General features: G+C 39.0%; 1 protein-coding gene across 1 annotated transcript in view; it reads right to left on the bottom strand.

Moving 5' to 3' along the window:
- Positions 1-22,331, bottom strand: part of syne1b (spectrin repeat containing, nuclear envelope 1b) — a 124,453-nt gene that overhangs the window by 59,292 nt on the left and 42,830 nt on the right. The window contains exons 59-82 of the mRNA XM_029426616.1: positions 22,151-22,323; positions 21,450-21,759; positions 21,005-21,169; positions 19,419-19,775; positions 18,938-19,074; positions 17,592-17,769; positions 16,851-17,033; positions 15,089-15,232; positions 14,354-14,509; positions 13,832-13,996; positions 12,938-13,110; positions 12,457-12,610; positions 11,654-11,797; positions 11,019-11,183; positions 10,607-10,924; positions 10,091-10,246; positions 9,671-9,841; positions 8,499-8,819; positions 7,805-7,957; positions 7,555-7,722; positions 7,005-7,181; positions 6,535-6,681; positions 6,316-6,441; positions 5,562-5,738 (exon numbers count right to left, since the gene is read on the bottom strand). Coding sequence (XP_029282476.1) covers positions 5,562-5,738; positions 6,316-6,441; positions 6,535-6,681; positions 7,005-7,181; positions 7,555-7,722; positions 7,805-7,957; positions 8,499-8,819; positions 9,671-9,841; positions 10,091-10,246; positions 10,607-10,924; positions 11,019-11,183; positions 11,654-11,797; positions 12,457-12,610; positions 12,938-13,110; positions 13,832-13,996; positions 14,354-14,509; positions 15,089-15,232; positions 16,851-17,033; positions 17,592-17,769; positions 18,938-19,074; positions 19,419-19,775; positions 21,005-21,169; positions 21,450-21,759; positions 22,151-22,323 — 4,518 coding nt within the window. The remainder of the gene's footprint in view (positions 1-5,561; positions 5,739-6,315; positions 6,442-6,534; positions 6,682-7,004; positions 7,182-7,554; positions 7,723-7,804; positions 7,958-8,498; positions 8,820-9,670; positions 9,842-10,090; positions 10,247-10,606; positions 10,925-11,018; positions 11,184-11,653; positions 11,798-12,456; positions 12,611-12,937; positions 13,111-13,831; positions 13,997-14,353; positions 14,510-15,088; positions 15,233-16,850; positions 17,034-17,591; positions 17,770-18,937; positions 19,075-19,418; positions 19,776-21,004; positions 21,170-21,449; positions 21,760-22,150; positions 22,324-22,331) is intronic.

Raw genomic sequence — 22,331 nt, 5'->3', positions numbered from 1 at the left:
AATGTAAATAAAGGATGTAAATAATGTAAATAAGGATGTAAATTATTTAAATAAAGGATGTAAATAATGTAAATATAGGATGTAAATAATGTAAATAAAGGATGTAAATAATGTAAATATAGGATGTAAATAATGTAAATAAAGGATGTAAATTATTTAAATAAAGGATGTAAATAATGTAAATATAGGATGTAAATAATGTAAATAAAGGATGTAAATAATGTAAATATAGGATGTAAATAATGTAAATATAGGATGTAAATAATGTAAATAAAGGATGTAAATTATTTAAATAAAGGATGTAAATAATGTAAATATAGGATGTAAATAATGTAAATAAAGGATGTAAATAATGTAAATAAAGGATGTAAATTATTTAAATAAAGGATGTAAATAATGTAAATATAGGATGTAAATAATGTAAATAAAGGATGTAAATAATGTAAATATAGGATGTAAATAATGTAAATATAGGATGTAAATAATGTAAATATAGGATGTAAATAATGTAAATAAAGGATGTAAATAATGTAAATATAGGATGTAAATAATGTAAATAAAGGATGTAAATAATGTAAATAAAGGATGTAAATAATGTAAATATAGGATATAAATAATTTAAATATAGGATGTAAATAATGTAAATAAAGGATATAAATAATTTAAATATAGGATGTAAATAATGTAAATATAGGATGTAAATAATGTAAATATAGGATGTAAATAATGTAAATAAAGGATGTAAATAATGTAAATATAGGATGTAAATAATGTAAATAAAGGATGTAAATAATGTAAATAAAGGATGTAAATAATGTAAATAAAGGATATAAATAATTTAAATATAGGATGTAAATAATGTAAATAAAGGATGTAAATAATGTAAATAAAGGATGTAAATAATGTAAATAAAGGATGTAAATAATGTAAATATAGGATGTAAATAATGTAAATACAGGATGTAAATAATGTAAATATAGGATGTAAATAATGTAAATATAGGATGTAAATAATGTAAATATAGGATGTAAATAATGTAAATAATATAGGATAAATAATGTAAATACAGGATGTAAATAATGTAAATAATATAGGATGTAAATAATGTAAATAATATGGATGTAAATAATGTGAATATAGGATGTAAATAATGTAAATATAGGATGTAAATAATGTAAATATAGGATGTAAATAATGTAAATATAGGATGTAAATAATGTAAATACAGGATGTAAATAATGTAAATATAGGATGTAAATAATGTAAATATAGGATGTAAATAATGTAAATAATGTAAATAATATAGGATGTAAATAATGTAAATAATATAGGATGTAAATAATGTAAATATAGGATGTAAATAATGTAAATATAGGATGTAAATAATGTAAATAATGTAAATAATATAGGATGTAAATAATGTAAATAATATAGGATGTAAATAATGTAAATATAGGATGTAAATAATGTGAATACAGGATGTAAATAATGTAAATATAGGATGTAAATAAAAGATGTAAATAATGTAAATATAGGGTGTAAATAATGAAAATATAGGATGTAAATAATGTAAATATAGGATGTAAATAATGTAGATATAGGATGTAAATAATGTAAATATAGGATGTAAATAAAGGATGTAAATAATGTAAATATAGGATGTAAATAATGTAATTATAGGATGTAAATAATAATGAAAAAAGGATGTAAATAATGTAAATATAGGATGTAAATAATGTAAATATAGGGATGTAAATAATGTAATTATAGGAGGTAAAATAATGTAAATAAAGGATGTAAATAATGTAAATATAGGATGTAAATAATGTAATTATAGGATGTAAATAATGTAAATATAGGATATAAATAATGTAAATATAGGATGTAAATAATGTAAATAAAGGATGTAAATAATGTAAATATAGGATGTAAATAATGTAAATATAGGATGTAAATAATGTAATTATAGGATGTAATAATGTAAATATAGGATGTAAATAATGTAAATATAGGATGTAAATAATGTAAATATAGGATGTAAATAATGTAATTATAGGATGTAATAATGTAAATATAGGATGTAAATAATGTAAATATAGGATGTAAATAATGTAAATATAGGATGTAAATAATGTAATTATAGGATGTAAATAATGTAAATATAGGATGTAAATAATGTAAATATAGGATGTAAATAATGTAATTATAGGATGTAAATAATGTAAATAAAAGATGTAAATAATGTAAATAAAGGATGTAAATAATGTAAATAAAGGATGTAAATAATGTAAATATAGGATGTAAATAATGTAAATATAGGATGTAAATAATGTAATTATAGGATTGTAAATAATGTAAATAAAGGATGTAAATAATGTAAATATAGGATGTAAATAATGTAATTATAGGATGTAAATAATGTAAATAACGGATGTAAATAATGTAAATAAAGGATGTAAATAATGTAAATAAAGGATTGTAAAATAATGTAAATATAGGATGTAAATAATGTAAATAAAGGATGTAAATAATGTAAATAAAGGATGTAAATAATGTAAATATAGGATGTAAATAATGTAATTATAGGATGTAAAATAATGTTAAATATAGGATGTAAATAATGTAAATATAGGATGTAAATAATAATGTAATAGGATGTAAATAATGTAATAAAGGATGTAAATAATGTAATAAAGGATGTAAATATGTAATATAGGATGTAAATAATGTAAATATAGGATGTAAATAATGTAAATAAAGGATTGTAAATAATGTAATTATAGGATGTAAATAATGTAAATATAGGATGTAAATAATGTAATTATAGGATGTAAATAATGTAAATATAGGATGTAAATAATGTAAATATAGGATGTAAATAATGTAATTATAGGATGTAAATAATGTAAATAAAGGATGTAAATAATGTAAATAAAGGATTGTAAATAATGTAATTATAGGATGTAAATAATGTAAATATAGGATGTAAATAATGTAAATAAAGGATGTAAATAATGTAAATAAAGGATTGTAAATAATGTAAATATAGGATGTAAATAATGTAAATATAGGATGTAAATAATGTAAATATAGGATGTAAATAATGTAAATAAAGGATTGTAAATAATGTAAATATAGGATGTAAATAATGTAAATAAAGGATGTAAATAATGTAAATAAAGGATGTAAATAATGTAAATATAGGATATAAATAATTTAAATATAGGATGTAAATAATGTAAATAAAGGATATAAATAATTTAAATATAGGATGTAAATAATGTAAATATAGGATGTAAATAATGTAAATATAGGATGTAAATAATGTAAATAAAGGATGTAAATAATGTAAATATAGGATGTAAATAATGTAAATAAAGGATGTAAATAATGTAATAAAGGATGTAAATAATGTAAATAAAGGATATAAATAATTTAAATATAGGATGTAAATAATGTAAATAAAGGATGTAAATAATGTAAATAAAGGATGTAAATAATGTAAATAAAGGATGTAAATAATGTAAATATAGGATGTAAATAATGTAAATACAGGATGTAAATAATGTAAATATAGGATGTAAATAATGTAAATATAGGATGTAAATAATGTAATATAGGATGTAAATAATGTAAATAATATAGGATGTAAATAATGTAAATACAGGATGTAAATAATGTAAATAATATAGGATGTAAATAATGTAAATAATATAGGATGTAAATAATGTGAATATAGGATGTAAATAATGTAAATATAGGATGTAAATAATGTAAATATAGGATTGTAAATAATGTAAATATAGGATGTAAATAATGTAAATACAGGATGTAAATAATGTAAATATAGGATGTAAATAATGTAAATATAGGATGTAAATAATGTAAATAATGTAAATAATATAGGATGTAAATAATGTAAATAATATAGGATGTAAATAATGTAAATATAGGATGTAAATAATGTAAATATAGGATGTAAATAATGTAAATAATGTAAATAATATAGGATGTAAATAATGTAAATAATATAGGATGTAAATAATGTAAATATAGGATGTAAATAATGTGAATACAGGATGTAAATAATGTAAATATAGGATGTAAATAAAAGATGTAAATAATGTAAATATAGGGTGTAAATAATGAAAATATAGGATGTAAATAATGTAAATATAGGATGTAAATAATGTAGATATAGGATGTAAATAATGTAAATATAGGATGTAAATAAAGGATGTAAATAATGTAAATATAGGATGTAAATAATGTAATTATAGGATGTAAATAATGTAAATAAAGGATGTAAATAATGTAAATATAGGATGTAAATAATGTAAATATAGGATGTAAATAATGTAATTATAGGATGTAAATAATGTAAATAAAGGATGTAAATAATGTAAATATAGGATGTAAATAATGTAATTATAGGATGTAAATAATGTAAATATAGGATGTAAATAATGTAAATATAGGATGTAAATAATGTAAATAAAGGATGTAAATAATGTAAATATAGGATGTAAATAATGTAAATATAGGATGTAAATAATGTAATTATAGGATGTAAATAATGTAATATAGGATGTAAATAATGTAAATATAGGATGTAAATAATGTAAATATAGGATGTAAATAATGTAATTATAGGATGTAAATAATGTAAATATAGGATGTAAATAATGTAAATATAGGATGTAAATAATGTAAATATAGGATGTAAATAATGTAATTATAGGATGTAAATAATGTAAATATAGGATGTAAATAATGTAAATATAGGATGTAAATAATGTAATTATAGGATGTAAATAATGTAAATAAAAGATGTAAATAATGTAAATAAAGGATGTAAATAATGTAAATAAAGGATGTAAATAATGTAAATATAGGATGTAAATAATGTAAATATAGGATGTAAATAATGTAATTATAGGATGTAAATAATGTAAATAAAGGATGTAAATAATGTAAATATAGGATGTAAATAATGTAATTATAGGATGTAAATAATGTAAATAAAGGATGTAAATAATGTAAATAAAGGATGTAAATAATGTAAATAAAGGATGTAAATAATGTAAATATAGGATGTAAATAATGTAAATAAAGGATGTAAATAATGTAAATAAAGGATGTAAATAATGTAATATAGGATGTAAATAATGTAATTATAGGATGTAAATAATGTAAATATAGGATGTAAATAATGTAAATATAGGATGTAAATAATGTAATTATAGGATGTAAATAATGTAAATAAAGGATGTAAATAATGTAAATAAAGGATGTAAATAATGTAATTATAGGATGTAAATAATGTAAATATAGGATGTAAATAATGTAAATAAAGGATGTAAATAATGTAATTATAGGATGTAAATAATGTAAATATAGGATGTAAATAATGTAATTATAGGATGTAAATAATGTAAATATAGGATGTAAATAATGTAAATATAGGATGTAAATAATGTAAATAAAGGATGTAAATAATGTAATTATAGGATGTAAATAATGTAAATATAGGATGTAAATAATGTGAGAGGACTCTGCACCTTGGCTTGTTGCAGCATGTTTTGAGCGATCTTGGTCTCCAGCTCTGCAGGTCTCCTGGAGAGGCTGAGCAGCTGCTGCTCCGTGTCCTGGAACAAACTGCTCAGATCCTGTTTCTGCTCCTTGATCTCCCTCCAGCCCTCCGACAGCTCCTGAGCACGGGACATCCTCTCCTCGATCTGCAGAAGGAACGTTTACACCTTAACCTCAATATCTGTGTGCTGAACTTTCTATATCAGGATATGTCACCATAGATATTTATATTCATAAACACTGAAGAGTTGCAATCACACTGCATGTTATGTGTGTAATAAAATAACTGTGATACAAAGAAAAATTAACCTTTGTGATCAGAGGGGAAATCAAGGAATTCAAGGAAATATGGGACTCTTTTATTCAAGTCCTGGAAAGTGATCAGGCTGACAAGCATCTCTAAAACATATATATAAGATACATATTATTATTTAACATATTTATTTACTCTCTTTTTATTTTTTATTATCTTCTATATCAAAGTTTTCCCTGAATATTATTATTATGAATTTACAATCCGTGTTTAAGACAAAATACAAAATACAACAAACATAAAACACAACATACTTGTTTAATTAAACATTAATAATCAGGTCATCTTTAGAATGATTAAACATATTCATATTCAATCTAAACTAGTTTTAAAGCATGAAACATGTGGAAGATAACACTTGAGTGTGAATAATTGGAAGGTTTTTGTTGAAGGCCGTATTTGTAACTGACCGTGAGTTTGACCTGCTGGACGTGAGCGGCGGTGACTCTCACAGCCTCGTCAGACAGGTCGCACACAGAGCACACCAGGTCCAGGTAGGTGCTGGCCTGCTCCTGGAGGGCCCTGTAGTGCTTCACCTGTGTGTGCAGAAGAAATTCATTACGACACAAGATGAAGAACTTGCTTTGCAGGAGCAGAAACATGCAACATGCAAGCGTTGCGTGAGTCACCTGCTTCAGAGCTTCCTGCAGACCAGACGGTCCCTGCTGGTGCAGCTGGAGCTCCTCCTGCACGGCGCAGAGCCACGTCTGGCTCTGCTGCAGAGTGTCCTGGTGGTTCACGTGTTTCTGCAGCTCCCGGTCCAGACTCTGGTACACCTGTTCAACATACCACACCTTCACCACTTGTATCATGACAGGTGAATGAAGACGACTGTGTGTTACAGAGCCGGGGGAGGGGAGGAACACTCAGCATTTCTCCAGTTAAGAAAGAAAACTCTGAGATTATCTGAGATTATAAAGTCAAAACGTAGATCTTCTCTGGGAATAAATAGTACATTTACGTGATTTTTTAACTTTAGTCTCAATTCTCGTATGTTTCTTTTGCTCAAAATCCCCGGCCTGTCCCGACTCTGTATTTGTTAACACGCTGTGGTCGTCTCCAGGTGAAGAGCAATAAGAGATGTGTAGGATTAGCTCACGCGCTGGGCCGTGCTGCAGATGGCAGAGTAACTGTCTCTGGTTCCCTGCTGGTGAGACTGGACCTGCTGACTGATTTTAGCTTGAACCTGCTCCGTGCAGCTGCTCACCAGACCTTCTCCTTTCTGCTGCAAGCTGCTGAGACGCTCCTCGAAACTGGAAATCTCCTCCATTATGGCCTGAAAGACAGACGTGAGGATTAGATAAAGTGATCAGAGCAGGATATTCAAAGAGTAAAAGTATTAAGTATAAAATTAAAATAAAAGGATCTGAATGTACAGACTGTTAAAAGCAACAACCGGCTCACATTGGAAGGTTATGAATGTTTATATTCATTATTAATATTAGTCAAGAACAGAAGTAGTTATTTTGTGAACAAGTTTTTAACCCCGACTGTTATGAAGGAGCGTCAAACTGAATACAAAAGATGTGTAAAACAACCTACGTGCTGGATTAAGAAGGTGCGTTGTAGCTTTACAGGTAAGTATGTAGCACAGGTGTGAATCAGAAGTGTGAGGAAGTAAACATTACTGTGGTCTGTTATTCAGGCACCTTGTGTCGGGCGAGTTGCTGCGTGGCCATCTCCATCCCGCTGGTCTGCATGGAGTCGGAGGTGACCAGCCTGCTGGACATCTGCAGGAGCCACTTCTCCACCTCCTGCAGCTCGCTGTTGTAGTCCTCGTGCTCCTTCACCCACTCCACGAGGTTCTGGACCTGAGTCTGCAACACACACACTCACACATGAGTTCAACACACAACAGCACCGGCAGCAGCAACACGGACTCTGTGGTTGTGGCCGGACCTGAGCTGCTGAGCAGAGGTCCTGGTAGTCGGTCTGCAGCCTCTTCATGTTGTCACTGATGGTTGGGTCACGCACTGAGTCCAGCAGCGCTTCTCCTTTCTCAAACACCGACTTCACCGCGGACTCATGAGACTGCACTGTGTGCTGGATCGTCTGCACCAAGAAGAGCAACAAATCCTTTAGTTTCACTTTCCACAAAACTAAAGATGAAGCAACAAGCCCCCTGATACTGAATAACAATGATACTGATAATAATATTATAATACTGATAATAATATAATAATAATAATAATAATAATAATAATAATAATAATAATAATAATAATAATAATAATAATAATAATAATAATAATATATATATTATTATTATTATTATTATTATTATTATTATTATTATTATCATTATTATTATTATTATTATCATTATTATCAGTATTATATTATTATTATTATTATTATTATCATTATTATTATTATTATTATCATTATTATCAGTATTATATTATTATTATTATTATTATTATCATTATTATTATTATTATCATTATTATTATCATTATTATTATTATTATTATTATTATTATCATTATTATTATTATTATTATTATTATCATTATTATTATTATTATTATTATTATTATTATTATTAGCAGGAACATGGATGAGAACATTAATAAGCAGGAACATGAATCACCTTGTACTTGGCCAGCTGAGCCTTCTTCTGGTAGAGCTCAGCTTTAGGCTCCACACTGGAGGCCAGCAGGTTCTGGGTCTCCAGCAGCCACTGGGACTGGGACTTGTATTTATCCATGAAGTCTTTAGAGAGCGAGATGCTCTTCTCCAGGGAGCTGTGCTCCGTCCGCAGAGCTTCCATCAGCTCCTTCAGCTGTAGGAGGCGGCTGTCCACTTCCTCCTTCAGCTGCTCGGGCTCCTCCAGGAACGCCATGGCTCGCTGCGTCTTCTCCCGCAGCATCTTCAGGTGACAGTGGCCCTGCTCCATGTCGGCCTGGAGAGCCTGCAGGGGACGTTAGTTATTTAGTTTAAACACATAAGAGATGCTTCAGTCTGACCGCACAGTGTAACACACACACAGTGTAACACACACACACAGTGTAACACACACACACAGTGTAACACACACACAGTGTAACACACACACACACACACACACAGTGTAACACACACACAGTAACACACACACACAGTGTAACACACACACACAGTGTAACACACACACACACACACACAGTGTAACACACACACAGTGTAACACACACACAGTGTAACACACACACACAGTGTAACACACACACACAGTAACACACACACACAGTAACACACACACAGTAAACACACACACACAGTGTAACACACACACAGTAACACACACACAGTTGTAACACACACACAGTGTAACACACACACAGTAACACACACACAGTGTAACACACACACACAGTGTAACACACACACACACACACACACACAGTAACACGCACACACACACACAGTAACACACACACACACACACACACACACACACACACAGTGTAACACACACACACACACAACACACACACACACACACACACACAGTAACACACACACACACACACACACACACACACACAGTAACACACACACACACACACACACACACACACACACACACAGTAACACACACACACACACACACACACACACACACACAGTAACACACACACACACACACACACACACACACACACACAGTAACACACACACACACACACACACACAGTAACACACACACACACACACACACACACACACACACACACACACAACACACACACACACAGTAACACACACACACACACAGTGTACCTCCAGTCTCTTCATCTTCCTCTCCATAGCACAGCGGTCCACCACGTCCACACTGAGGGCCACGGTGCTGAAGGTGTTCTGCGCGGCGCTGAGCCAGTCTGAGAAGGTGTTGAAGACACACTGAGCCTCTTCTACGCAGAACACTTCCTCCTGCAGCTGCTTGATGGTCTCCTGTCACACAAAGAACACCACGAGGGGGGGGTCAGCAGGAGTGATGAGTGTCCACGTATTCTCCACGTTTATATATCAGAGCTGCGTCCATTATTAATAACCTCCACATGTTGTCCATATAACACAGAGGAAAGCAGCAGATCTGCAGACTTTAAGGATTAATCGATGATTGAAATAGTTTGAGATTATTCGACTACGTGCTGCAGCTCTCCAACACAAGGTGGTGTAAGGGTGGTGCAGCAGTGTTACCAGCAGGTGCAGCAGCAGGACGTGGTACCGGGCTGTGATCTGTGTGGCTCTGGAGCTGATCCGGCTGCTGATGTGAGTCTCATCCAGAACCTGCTGAGCCAACAGGCTGAGCCCCTCCATCTCCTCCTGGTACACCAGCACCTCCTCCTGCCAGCTCTGACACACAGCAGCAGACAAGTGTCAACAAGTCCACTGCAGATCCACTGCAGGACTCTGGTTCTGACTAAACTACGCAGAATTACAGAGTAAAAACATCTCCACTTGCAGAGCTGGATGCTCGGAGTAAATGGATTCATTTAATGTAAGAAAGTAGATTTTTACCTTCTCAGATTCTGAATTAATCTTAAAAATGGATTTAAAATGTTTTGCTCCTAAAGCAGCGGATGATCGTGCAGCAGTCTGAGCTGTGTCATCTCTACATGTTCCTCTTGTCTCAGCTTTGTGTGTTTACGTTACATCAGCTGATATTCAGATCTCACACACTGTCCCCCCCCCCATGCATAGCTTCTGCACCACCTTTATGAGCTGCAGCTGAGCGTCCTTGGTGGCGCGGTCCGACCTCCTGTGGCTGCGTAGTTGTGCTTTGGTCTCCATGCCCTTCAGCCAGCTGTCCAAGCGCTGGAACTTCTGCTCCATCTGCCGCAGTTTGGCCAGAGCGCTGTTGAGCTGAGCGCGGCTGTCGGCCAGCCGGGCCTGGTACATCCTCCACTCCTGCTGCAGCGTCTCCAGGGCGCGGTCCTCCATCTGAGGCGGACCCCAGGGAGTGACCAGCTCCCGACTGACCTGTAGCGTGTTGAGCAGAGCCTGGCCCTCTGTGCAGAGCAGCTGCAGCTCCTGCACACACACATACAGTTACTTCAACATGTACAGTGAGCAGGCAGTGTCCACACTATTACAAACATCTCCAGGTGAAACAAAGTGTTCAGACCTGCAGCTTCTGCAGCGTCTCCTCCAGCATGTCCACATCCCCCTCCAGCTGCGTGTAGCAGCCCAGTTTCTCCTGCTCCTCCTCCAGCCAGTCCTCGAAGGCCTGGAGGCCCCGCTGGTACTCCTGGTGGGCCCCCACCAGCTCCTCCGCCCTGCACACCGCTCTCTGAGGACACCAGGCAGAGGAACATCCGTCACATTAAGATATTCTCCTCTCGGATGGATCTCACTTACCTTTTGTCCATTCGTGTTTAAAATAGCAATTAATCATAAGAAGAACTTAAATAAGAGCGTTCAGGTCAATGCTGGACTCTAAACACAAACACACTCAATGACACGTCAGTCGTTGTGCAGATGGACATGAATAGAATTAAATCTTTTACTAAAGCTGAAACTTTCTTTTCTTAAACTGTATTTAACAACCAGAGCTTGTGAGATAAAACTCTCCACATGAGAGCCACACTTGTAATAAACAACACAGCATGTGTCGATAATACCAACTCACCATACACAGAAGAGCACTTTGCATTAACAAGTAAAGTAGTAAATGTGTTGGATGCTTCTGAACAGATTGTTGGAGGGTCTCTGAGTTCTGCTGAAGTATATTGTAGATCTGTGCACGTGGCGCTCTCTCACCACAGTGCTGTCTTTGTTGGAGCTGTAGCGCTCCTGCAGGTCCTGCAGCTCCAGCTGGCTGACGTAGTTCTCAGCGATGCTGGAACTCTTTGCAGCGATGGTGTCCAGCAGCGCGCTGTGGCTCAGCACCTCCTCCTGCAGCAACTGGAGCAACAGGGACACGAGCAATAAACGGCTTTAACCTTTATATCTGTCGCTGTTAACTCGACTTCTGCTTCATTCAGAGACTTAAACTATTTACCTTTTATAACTCGTGTTCTTCAGACGAGAGGAACATGAGAACATCAGAGTGTGTGTGTAACTGTGTGTGTAGATGTAAACTCTCCACAGCTACATTACATAACGCCTCATGTACATATTAAACACTTGTAATATAAACTGTGTTGATGTGAGTCATGAAGTGGGGAAGCTTCATGATATCTGTTAGTTACATGTATGACCCTGTTCACCTGTAGTGTGTACAACATGTATGACTCTGTTCACCTGTAGTGTGTACAACATGTATGACTCTGTTCACCTGTAGTGTGTACAACATGTATGACTCTGTTCACCTGTAGTGTGTACAACATGTATGACTCTGTTCACCTGTAGTGTGTACAACATGTATGACCCTGTTCACCTGTAGTGTGTACAACATGTATGACTCTGTTCACCTGTAGTGTGTACAACATGTATGACTCTGTTCACCTGTAGTGTGTACAACATGTATGACTCTGTTCACCTGTAGTGTGTACAACATGTATGACTCTGTTCACCTGCACTGTCCCTTTATAGTCTACAGCTGAGTCAGCAGGTTTCAGTACCTTGGCTTTGCTCAGGTTGGTGGTTTTGTCCCTCATCTCTGGACACAGTTTGTCCACGGGGTCCAGACTCTCCTCCACGTGCTCCATCCACGCCACAAACTGCCGGACGTCCTCCTGGTAGCTGGTCCACTGAGACAGGGAGCCGTCCAGCTGGCTGGTGCGTTAAAGACACAAAGTGAGACGTCATGCAGAAAGTGCAGCAGGAACAACAGAGCAGGTTCTCCGGGTTCAAAGTGTGGAGGATATCATGAGTCAGTAAGAACATCTTTATTCACCTTTAACGGTAGATCTGAGATGTGTGTGTGTGTGTGTGTGTAATCTAATAATTAAAAGATGCATAAAGAGCCACACAAACACTAAACATCTGACAGCTACTGTTTTTATATAACCCAATAAAGAAGTCCAACACTTTGAGAATATTCAATTCTTTTTCAACACTTCAGGTGAAGCCGGAATACATTTCTGTGAACACTTTGCTGACCTCTTGCACTGGATGCAGGCGGAGAGCAGAGCGTCCCACGAGTCCTTCAGGTCCTGGATCTGCTCCTGCAGGACAGGAACACCCTCCGCCGACGTGTTCCTCTGCACAGACTCACCTCTCGTGCTCAGCATCTTCAGCTGGATCTCCTTCTCCTGACGAGCTGACAGCAGAGCCTGGTGCACACACACAGGACGTTTATGGAGTACCAGTACAAGTTTGAGTACCAGAACAAATACAAGTACAAGTACCAGTACAAGTTTAAGTACCCGTAAAGTACCAGTGCAAGTACAAGTTTAAGTACCAGAACAAACACAAGTACCAGTACAAGTACAAGTTTAAGTACCAGAACAAACACGAGTACCAGTACAAGTACCAGTACAAGTACAAGAACCAGTACAAGAACCAGTACAAGTACCAGTACAAGTTTAAGTACCAGAACAAACACGAGTACCAGTACAAGTACCAGTACAAGTACAAGAACCAGTACAAGTACCAGTACAAGTACCAGTACAAGCACCAGTACCAGTACAATCACCAGTACAAGTACCAGTACAAGTTTAAGTACCAGAACAAACACGAGTACCAGTACAAGTACCAGTACAAGTACCAGTACAAGAACCAGTACAAGTACCAGTACAAGTACCAGTACAAGCACCAGTACCAGTACAATCACCAGTACAAGTACCAGTACAAGAACCAGTACAAGTACCAGTACAAGTACCAGTACAAGCACCAGTACCAGTACAATCACCAGTACAAGTACCAGTACAAGTTTGATAATAATTTTTCATGTAAAAATAAAATCATATTTGCAGCTTCTCAAATGTTCCTGGTTATATTGACATACTTGTATCAGAGTATTTGTTCAGAGAGGTATTAGTACTTCCTTCGTACCTCCAGCTTGATGGTCCTGCTGTCCAGAACATGTTTGTCGGCGGTGGGGGTACAGTAGGTCTGCAGCATGTGGCTGGTGTCAGACACCCAGTTCTGCAGTTCCTTCAGGCCCTGAGAGAACAGCTGGTGCTCAGTGGAGATCCTCTCGATGCGAGACGCCTTCTCCTGCAGATCACGCACACACACACACACACACACACACACACACACACACACACACACACACACACACACACACACACACACACACACACACACACACACACACACACACACACACACAGCATTATCCCTCAGCAGGCTCGACCTGATGCACACTTTAAGTAAACGTGACGTTAGCGTGTATTCTCTGTATAAGACTACAGTAACTAAAGAAAGTGTTTAGAGTTTAACCCTCTGAACCCCGAGCAGCTTCCTGTCACATGTTCCTCTCTGTGCAGGTTGTTCTGAGGGTTAACAGTAAAGGTATAAAGCCCCCACACACAGCCCCCGTGCAGGAGCAGACGGAAGGCGGTACTGTACCTTGGTCAGGTTGGTTAAAGCTAGGTACTGAGCAGAGAGCTGCGACACACGGTGCACAAAACCCTTTCCGGCCGCGTGTTCGTCCCACAGCAGCTGGGCCTTCTCTTTCAGCTTGTTCAGCTGCAGCTGGTGAGAGGCTAACTCCTCCAGCACAGACTGAAGAGCACAGGCAGGTTATCACATGCAAGCTCACACAGAGGTCACACACACACACACACTGAGGGTTAGACACGGCAGAAAGGTCGGCAGTTTTAAACAGTTCAGGATAAAAGCAACTCTAATAAATGAAAAGTGTTATTTATAGACACCGTTTAGAGGACACGTGGAAGCAGCAAAGCAGAAAGATGGCAGAACTTTAAAAGTTAGCACATGGTAGTTAGTAAAAGCTGCTGGCAGAGCTTCCTACACGATAACAGCGACGCAGCAGACCTCCCTGTTGACACTCACAGGGTTTCTGCAAGTTTCAACTTTTTAAAAACACAGAAATAAATGTTGTACCTTCTTGTATTTTCAGTGTGAAGGAAAATAAGTCATAGAATTACTTAAAGTAAATAAATATATTCAGGTCAGGCTGATATATCGAGTAAACTGACCGAGGTGACAAACCTTAAAATAAAGAAATTCCAACGATATAAAATATTATATGTGAGGCAAATATTTGCCCAAATTTCAGTTCATTGAATTTCTAAGGACATGTTGAGAGGAAACGCTGTGAACATGTGGGGACCTTCGCACCTGCAGCTTGTGCAGCTCTTGCTTCTTGGCTGTGAGGTCGTGAAGTCTCGTGCAGCTCTCGTGCACGGCCAGCTCTGTGGCGTTCAGGCTCTCCTGCAGAGGCTCGGCACTCGCCTCAAAATCTTTCATCTGAGACAAAACGTTCTGAAACACACGTTATAAAGAGAACTGAGGACATGTTGACATACAGCATGTGAGCACTTACAGCACGTGAGCACTTACAGCATGTGAGCACTTACAGCACGTGAGCACTTACAGCACGTGAGCACTTACAGCACGTGAGCACTTACAGCAGGTGAGCACTTACAGCATGTGAGCACATACAGCACGTGAGCACTTACAGCACGTGAGCACATACAGCACGTGAGCACATACAGCACGTGAGCACTTACAGCACGTGAGCACTTACAGCACGTGAGCACATACAGCACGTGAGCACTTACAGCACGTGAGCACTTACAGCACGTGAGCACTTACAGCACGTGAGCACTTACAGCACGTGAGCACATACAGCACGTGAGCACTTACAGCACGTGAGCACTTACAGCATGTGAGCACTTACAGCATGTGAGCACTTACAGCATGTGAGCACATACAGCACGTGAGCACTTACAGCACGTGAGCACTTACAGCACGTGAGCACATACAGCACGTGAGCACTTACAGCACGTGAGCACTTACAGCACGTGAGCACTTACAGCACGTGAGCACATACAGCACGTGAGCACTTACAGCACGTGAGCACTTACAGCATGTGAGCACTTACAGCATGTGAGCACTTACAGCATGTGAGCACATACAGCACGTGAGCACTTACAGCACGTGAGCACATACAGCACGTGAGCACTTACAGCATGTGAGCACTTACAGCATGTGAGCACATACAGCACGTGAGCACTTACAGCACGTGAGCACTTACAGCACGTGAGCACTTACAGCACGTGAGCACATACAGCACGTGAGCACTTACAGCACGTGAGCACTTACAGCATGTGAGCACTTACAGCATGTGAGCACTTACAGCATGTGAGCACATACAGCACGTGAGCACTTACAGCACGTGAGCACTTACAGCACGTGAGCACATACAGCACGTGAGCACTTACAGCACGTGAGCACTTACAGCACGTGAGCACTTACAGCACGTGAGCACATACAGCACGTGAGCACTTACAGCACGTGAGCACTTACAGCATGTGAGCACTTACAGCATGTGAGCACTTACAGCATGTGAGCACATACAGCACGTGAGCACTTACAGCACGTGAGCACATACAGCACGTGAGCACTTACAGCATGTGAGCACTTACAGCATGTGAGCACATACAGCATGTGAGCACATACAGCACGTGAGCACTTACAGCATGTGAGCACTTACAGCACGTGAGCACATACAGCATGTGAGCACATACAGCATGTGAGCACTTACAGCATGTGAGCACTTACAGCATGTGAGCACATACAGCATGTGAGCACATACAGCACGTGAGCACATACAGCACGTGAGCACATACAGCACAACTAAACAAAGGATATCTACATCTGATAAACAGGACAAAATCATATAAACATTTTTAATAAGATTTACCCCAAAGATGGATTCCTCCCTCCTACGTTACCCCATCGCTTCTCTTTCTTGTCATTTATTCATTGAACTTGTGTAATAAGTATTTAAATGTGCAATAGGCTCTGATGAGGACACATTGCAATAATCAATATACTTTGTTTTGTACTGGCGCTGAGAAGAGCTCTGGGATCTTACCTGCAGACTCGTCTCTCTGTGGTGCAGGCTGCTCATCATATGTTTCCAGTCCTCTCTGGAGCTGTTCATTTTGCCCCGGACTGCCTCCACCTTGTCTTTAGCTGCGGCACGACAGAGCAGCTCGCCGCTCACGACCACAGCATTGAGCTGCGACTGACCCTGACCTCTGTCACTCAGAAACTCCTGGGGAGGGAAACAGAGGTGAGAACTCGAGCACGGAGAGGGTTTGTGCATCAACTGCAGCAGCCGCTACCTGCAGCCTCTACCACCTGCAGCCTCTACCACCTGCAGCCTCTACCACCTGCAGCCTCTACCACCTGCAGCCGCTACCTGCAGCCTCTACCACCTGCAGCCTCTACCACCTGCAGCCGCTACCACCTGCAGCCTCTACCACCTGCAGCCTCTACCACCTGCAGCCGCTACCTGCAGCCTCTACCACCTGCAGCCTCTACCACCTGCAGCCGCTACCACCTGCAGCCTCTACCACCTGCAGCCTCTACCACCTGCAGCCTCTACCACCTGCAGCCGCTCAAGGTCCTACTCACAAAAGATGTTGTATTCATGATTTTACAGCACAAACAAGCACAGAAGGTTCTGCAGCTGAGTGCAAAGTCTAATAACATAAATATAATATAAACTGTATTTCTAGATTATTATTAAATGTGTGTGCACATTATAATGTTACAGTAATAATAAATATCCCAGCAGAAGCTGGTTGCTTGGCAGCACTCAGTGCTGTACCTGAATCTTCTGCAGGCTGGACGAGGCCTCGTTGAGATTTTGAGGCACGTCGAAGCACTTGGCTGTGTTGATCTTAGCGTTGACCAACCACTGCTGGAACTCCCTGAAGGCTGAGCGGAAGCCCTGATCCAGGAGCTTCTCTTTGCTCTGACACTCCCTGGACGCCTGCAGACTCAGACTACATGAACATGGAAATACTTTTACTTTACGACACACTTCTGCAGTAAATATTATCTGTGTGGAACTATAATTAAAAACTAATGTTGACAGTGTGTCAATATTGTTTGAACGGCGAATTGTAGTTTGTTGTAAAAAGGCTTCAGGTATAATCATCTTTATTCATGCACTGCTGCATTTTAAGAGTCTTCTGTGAGCCGAGAGGAACATGAGAACATGAGAGTGTGTGTGTGTAACTGTGTGTGTAGATGTAAACTCTCCACAGCTACATTACATAACGCCTCATGTACATATTAAACACTTGTAATATAAACTGTGTTGATGTGAGTCATGAAGTGGGGAAGCTTCATGATATCTGTTAGTTACATGTTTGACCCTGTTCACCTGTAGTGTGTACAACATGTATGACTCTGTTCACCTGTAGTGTGTACAACATGTATGACCCTGTTCACCTGTAGTGTGTACAACATGTATGACTCTGTTCACCTGTAGTGTGTACAACATGTATGACTCTGTTCACCTGTAGTGTGTACAACATGTATGACTCTGTTCACCTGTAGTGTGTACAACATGTATGACTCTGTTCACCTGTAGTGTGTACAACATGTATGACCCTGTTCACCTGTAGTGTGTACAACATGTATGACTCTGTTCACCTGTAGTGTGTACAACATGTATGACTCTGTTCACCTGTAGTGTGTACAACATGTATGACTCTGTTCACCTGTAGTGTGTACAACATGTTTGACCCTGTTCACCTGTAGTGTGTACAACATGTATGACTCTGTTCACCTGTAGTGTGTACAACATGTATGACCCTGTTCACCTGTAGTGTGTACAACATGTATGACTCTGTTCACCTGTAGTGTGTACAACATGTATGACTCTGTTCACCTGTAGTGTGTACAACATGTATGACCCTGTTCACCTGTAGTGTGTACAACATGTATGACTCTGTTCACCTGTAGTGTCTCCATTAAACTGAAAGTGTTTTTAATGTGTTTGCTCACCATGGGGACGGACTTTATATAAACTTAAATTCTAAACATATAAAGCAGTAACAACATCTCATGTCCCCGGCACAGGAAGTGTTTTTTATGGCGGGGCATTTGTTGCATCCTTGTTGTGCAGAGTCGTGGCGTGTCGCTCTGCAGCAGGTCACTTCTCACCTGTTGTACTCCTTGATGAGCGCAGACACTCGCTCAGACTGCGTCCCCATGTCTCTGGAGAACCTGCACAGATCGTTGAGCTGAGTCTTCAGACGATCCGACGCCGGCTCAGCCTTAACTAGTTCCTCCAGAGTGTCCTGTGGAGAACACACCATGAAAAGTTATTAACATGCTGACATGTTATTTAACCAGGTTTGTCTATTGGAGTCAAAGACATCAAGGTTCAACATTTATCATTAAAGCACAAAGATTTACATCAGTTAAAGATGATCTGTTAAAACATTTGAACTCGTTTAAAGTTCCAGACCAGTCGGTAGATTATTATTCCATTATTATTATTATTATTATTATAGATTATTCCATCTAAACACTTTTCTCTCAGAACGAAAGTTTTGTGTTCTGATGCTCTTCATCAGATGCACACTGAAGCTGGAGTACAGCGCAGCAGGACAGGTGACGGCTGCCATCATGTGAGTGCTACCTTCGCGGTGTGCCAGCCCTTCACGGCCTCCTCTCCTTCCTGCTGCCTCTCGGCCTGAGCCAGCCGCAGACGCCAGTCCTTCAGCTGCCGGCTGAAGTCGTGCAGCTCCTGCTCCAGCTGAGCCGACAGGCTGCTGAACTCCTGCTCCGAGCTGGCTATCTGTGAGAGGGCCGTCTCCAGACTGGCCCGCGTCTGCAGGGCTGCACGCTCCCACTGGTCCCAGGACGACAGCAGGGCGGCTTCCTCCCGCTCCAGAGCCTCGTAGCCCCCTGAGCCCGTGTGATCTCTGGACACCGCCCCGCATCTCTGCACCCGACTCAGCCTCTCCCGGCCCCGCTGCTTCGAGTCCAGCAACTCCTGGGAGAGGAGTCACAGTGTAACTAACAGTGTAACTGTAACTAACAGTGTAACTGTAACTCACAGTGTAACTAACAGTGTAACTGTAACTCACAGTGTAACTAACAGTGTAACTGTAACTCACAGTGTAACTGTAACTAACAGTGTAACTAACAGTGTAACTGTAACTAACAGTGTAACTAACAGTGTAACTAACAGTGTAACTGTAACTAACAGTGTAACTGTAACTCACAGTGTAACTAACAGTGTAACTAACAGTGTAACTGTAACTCACAGTGTAACTGTAACTAACAGTGTAACTAACAGTGTAACTGTAACTAACAGTGTAACTAACAGTGTAACTGTAACTCACAGTGTAACTAACAGTGTAACTAACAGTGTAACTGTAACTCACAGTGTAACTGTAACTCACAGTGTAACTGTAATTCACAGTGTAACTCACAGTGTAACTCACAGTGTAACTGTAACTCACAGTGTAACTGTAACTCACAGTGTAACTAACAGTGTAACTGTAACTCACAGTGTAACTGTAACTAACAGTGTAACTAACAGTGTAACTGTAATTCACAGTGTAACTCACAGTGTAACTCACAGTGTAACTGTAACTCACAGTGTAACTGTAACTAACAGTGTAACTGTAACTCACAGTGTAACTCACAGTGTAACTCACAGTGTAACTGTAACTAACAGTGTAACTAACAGTGTAACTAACAGTGTAACTGTAACTCACAGTTTAACTGTAACTAACAGTGTAACTAACAGTGTAACTGTAACTCACAGTGTAAGTGTAACTCACAGTGTAACTCACAGTGTAACTCACAGTGTAACTGTAACTAACAGTGTAACTGTTACTCACAGTGTAACTCACAGTGTAACTGTAACTCACAGTGTAACTCACAGTGTAACTGTAACTAACAGTGTAACTGTTACTCCCAGTGTAACTCCCAGTGTAACTCACAGTGTAACTGTAACTCACAGTGTAACTAACAGTGTAACTGTAACTCACAGTGTAACTGTTACTCCCAGTGTAACTCACAGTGTAACTATAACTAAGAGTGTAACTAACAGTGTCACTGTAACTCACAGTGTAACTGTAACTAACAGTGTAACTAACTAACAAAGCTCATAACTGACCCTTCCCCACACACGTGTCTCCGTAAAGGGAACGCTAATGAAGATGTTTCTGTGGGGAGGTGTCCAGGTGACGTGAGGAGAGGATGTGAACTCACCTGAACCTTACAAAGCTTCCTCTTGATGCACACAGAGTCTCCTGACAGGTCGCTCCAGCGCTGCAGCTCCTCTCGGGCAGAAACCAGCCAGTCGTTGAAGTCTCTCACAGCATCGTGGTACTGCTCGTGCTCAGACACGATGCTCTGCATGGTCTGCACTTTGCCCTGCGTGGACACATCAGAGAGTATAACATGTGAGTGTGTTGTAGACTGGCAGAGCGGATCATCGAACATCATGACTCTCAATGTGTCCGGGTTATAAATCACTTCAATTAGGAGTCAAATCATTTAACATTATTAACCGTTAGAACTCTCGTCCAACATGACTAATTACTGTACTTACAGTAATTATAGTAAGTACAGTTCCTCCTCTCGTCAGGAGTAAATATAAATATATATATAGATATAGATATCCCTATGAGACCTACACCTGTAGTTAACTCACCTTGACAACAGCTGAGATATCAGTAAAGTGTGCGTTGAGCTCGGCGCGCGGCTCCGGTCCAAATGTCTGGTCAGCAGTTTTCTCCTGCATCTCCACGGCCTTGTCTGTGAGGCGGGACAGCGCTGCTGCGTGAGAGTCCACGTCAGCCTGGATGGCCCGGAGGCGCTCGAGCAGCGCGGACTTCTCTTTGAGTCCCGGCTGCTGAGGGAGACTCACCCCCACCTCCTGCTCCACCGCCTCCATCCACTGCTGCAGCTGCAGCCTGCTGTCCTGGAAGCTGCTCCACTGGGCCACCGTCCACTCCAGGCGGCTGCACACACACGAGAAGAACGGAAGAAGTGCATCTGCCTTCTATTAGCAGCTACAGCGTCGGTACAGCTGCAGCTACGGTCACTATCCAGTAATGTGCAGATTATCTTCTAATCTTTGGGAAATAGTAAAAAGCAGCTCCTGCTGCTGAACTCGCAGTTCTTCTATCTGTTCTTGCACTTTCAATGTCAACCCATGTCTATGTATGTCTCTGAAATGACTTTCAAGGATTTCAAGGACCCTTGGGAACCATGCGAGTCCAAACCCAAAGATTGACTTTGATATAAAACAGAAAAGCAGCAGATCTCCATATGTGAGGCTGTGTATACATTTGAACAGGGGTTGAAGGTAACGGTGTGGATGTCGTGCTGCAGCTCTGCTGACTGTCCTACCTGTGACAGCTCATGGAGGTCATCAACATGTTGGCCCAGGCGTCCTTCAGGCTCTGCAGCTGAGAGCAGATCTTCTCCTGCCCCTCCCTCCTGTTGTGCTTCAGGACCTGCTCTCCTTTCCCGACAGTCATGTTGAGCTTCACCTCCCCTTCCCCCTTCATCAGCAGGATGTCCTGCAAGA

The sequence above is a fragment of the Cottoperca gobio genome, unplaced genomic scaffold, assembly GCF_900634415.1.
Source record: "Cottoperca gobio unplaced genomic scaffold, fCotGob3.1 fCotGob3_212arrow_ctg1, whole genome shotgun sequence".
NCBI lineage: Eukaryota > Metazoa > Chordata > Actinopteri > Perciformes > Bovichtidae > Cottoperca > Cottoperca gobio.
Note: the sequence above shows the minus strand (reverse complement) of the source record. Positions and strands in the feature narration are given on the sequence as shown.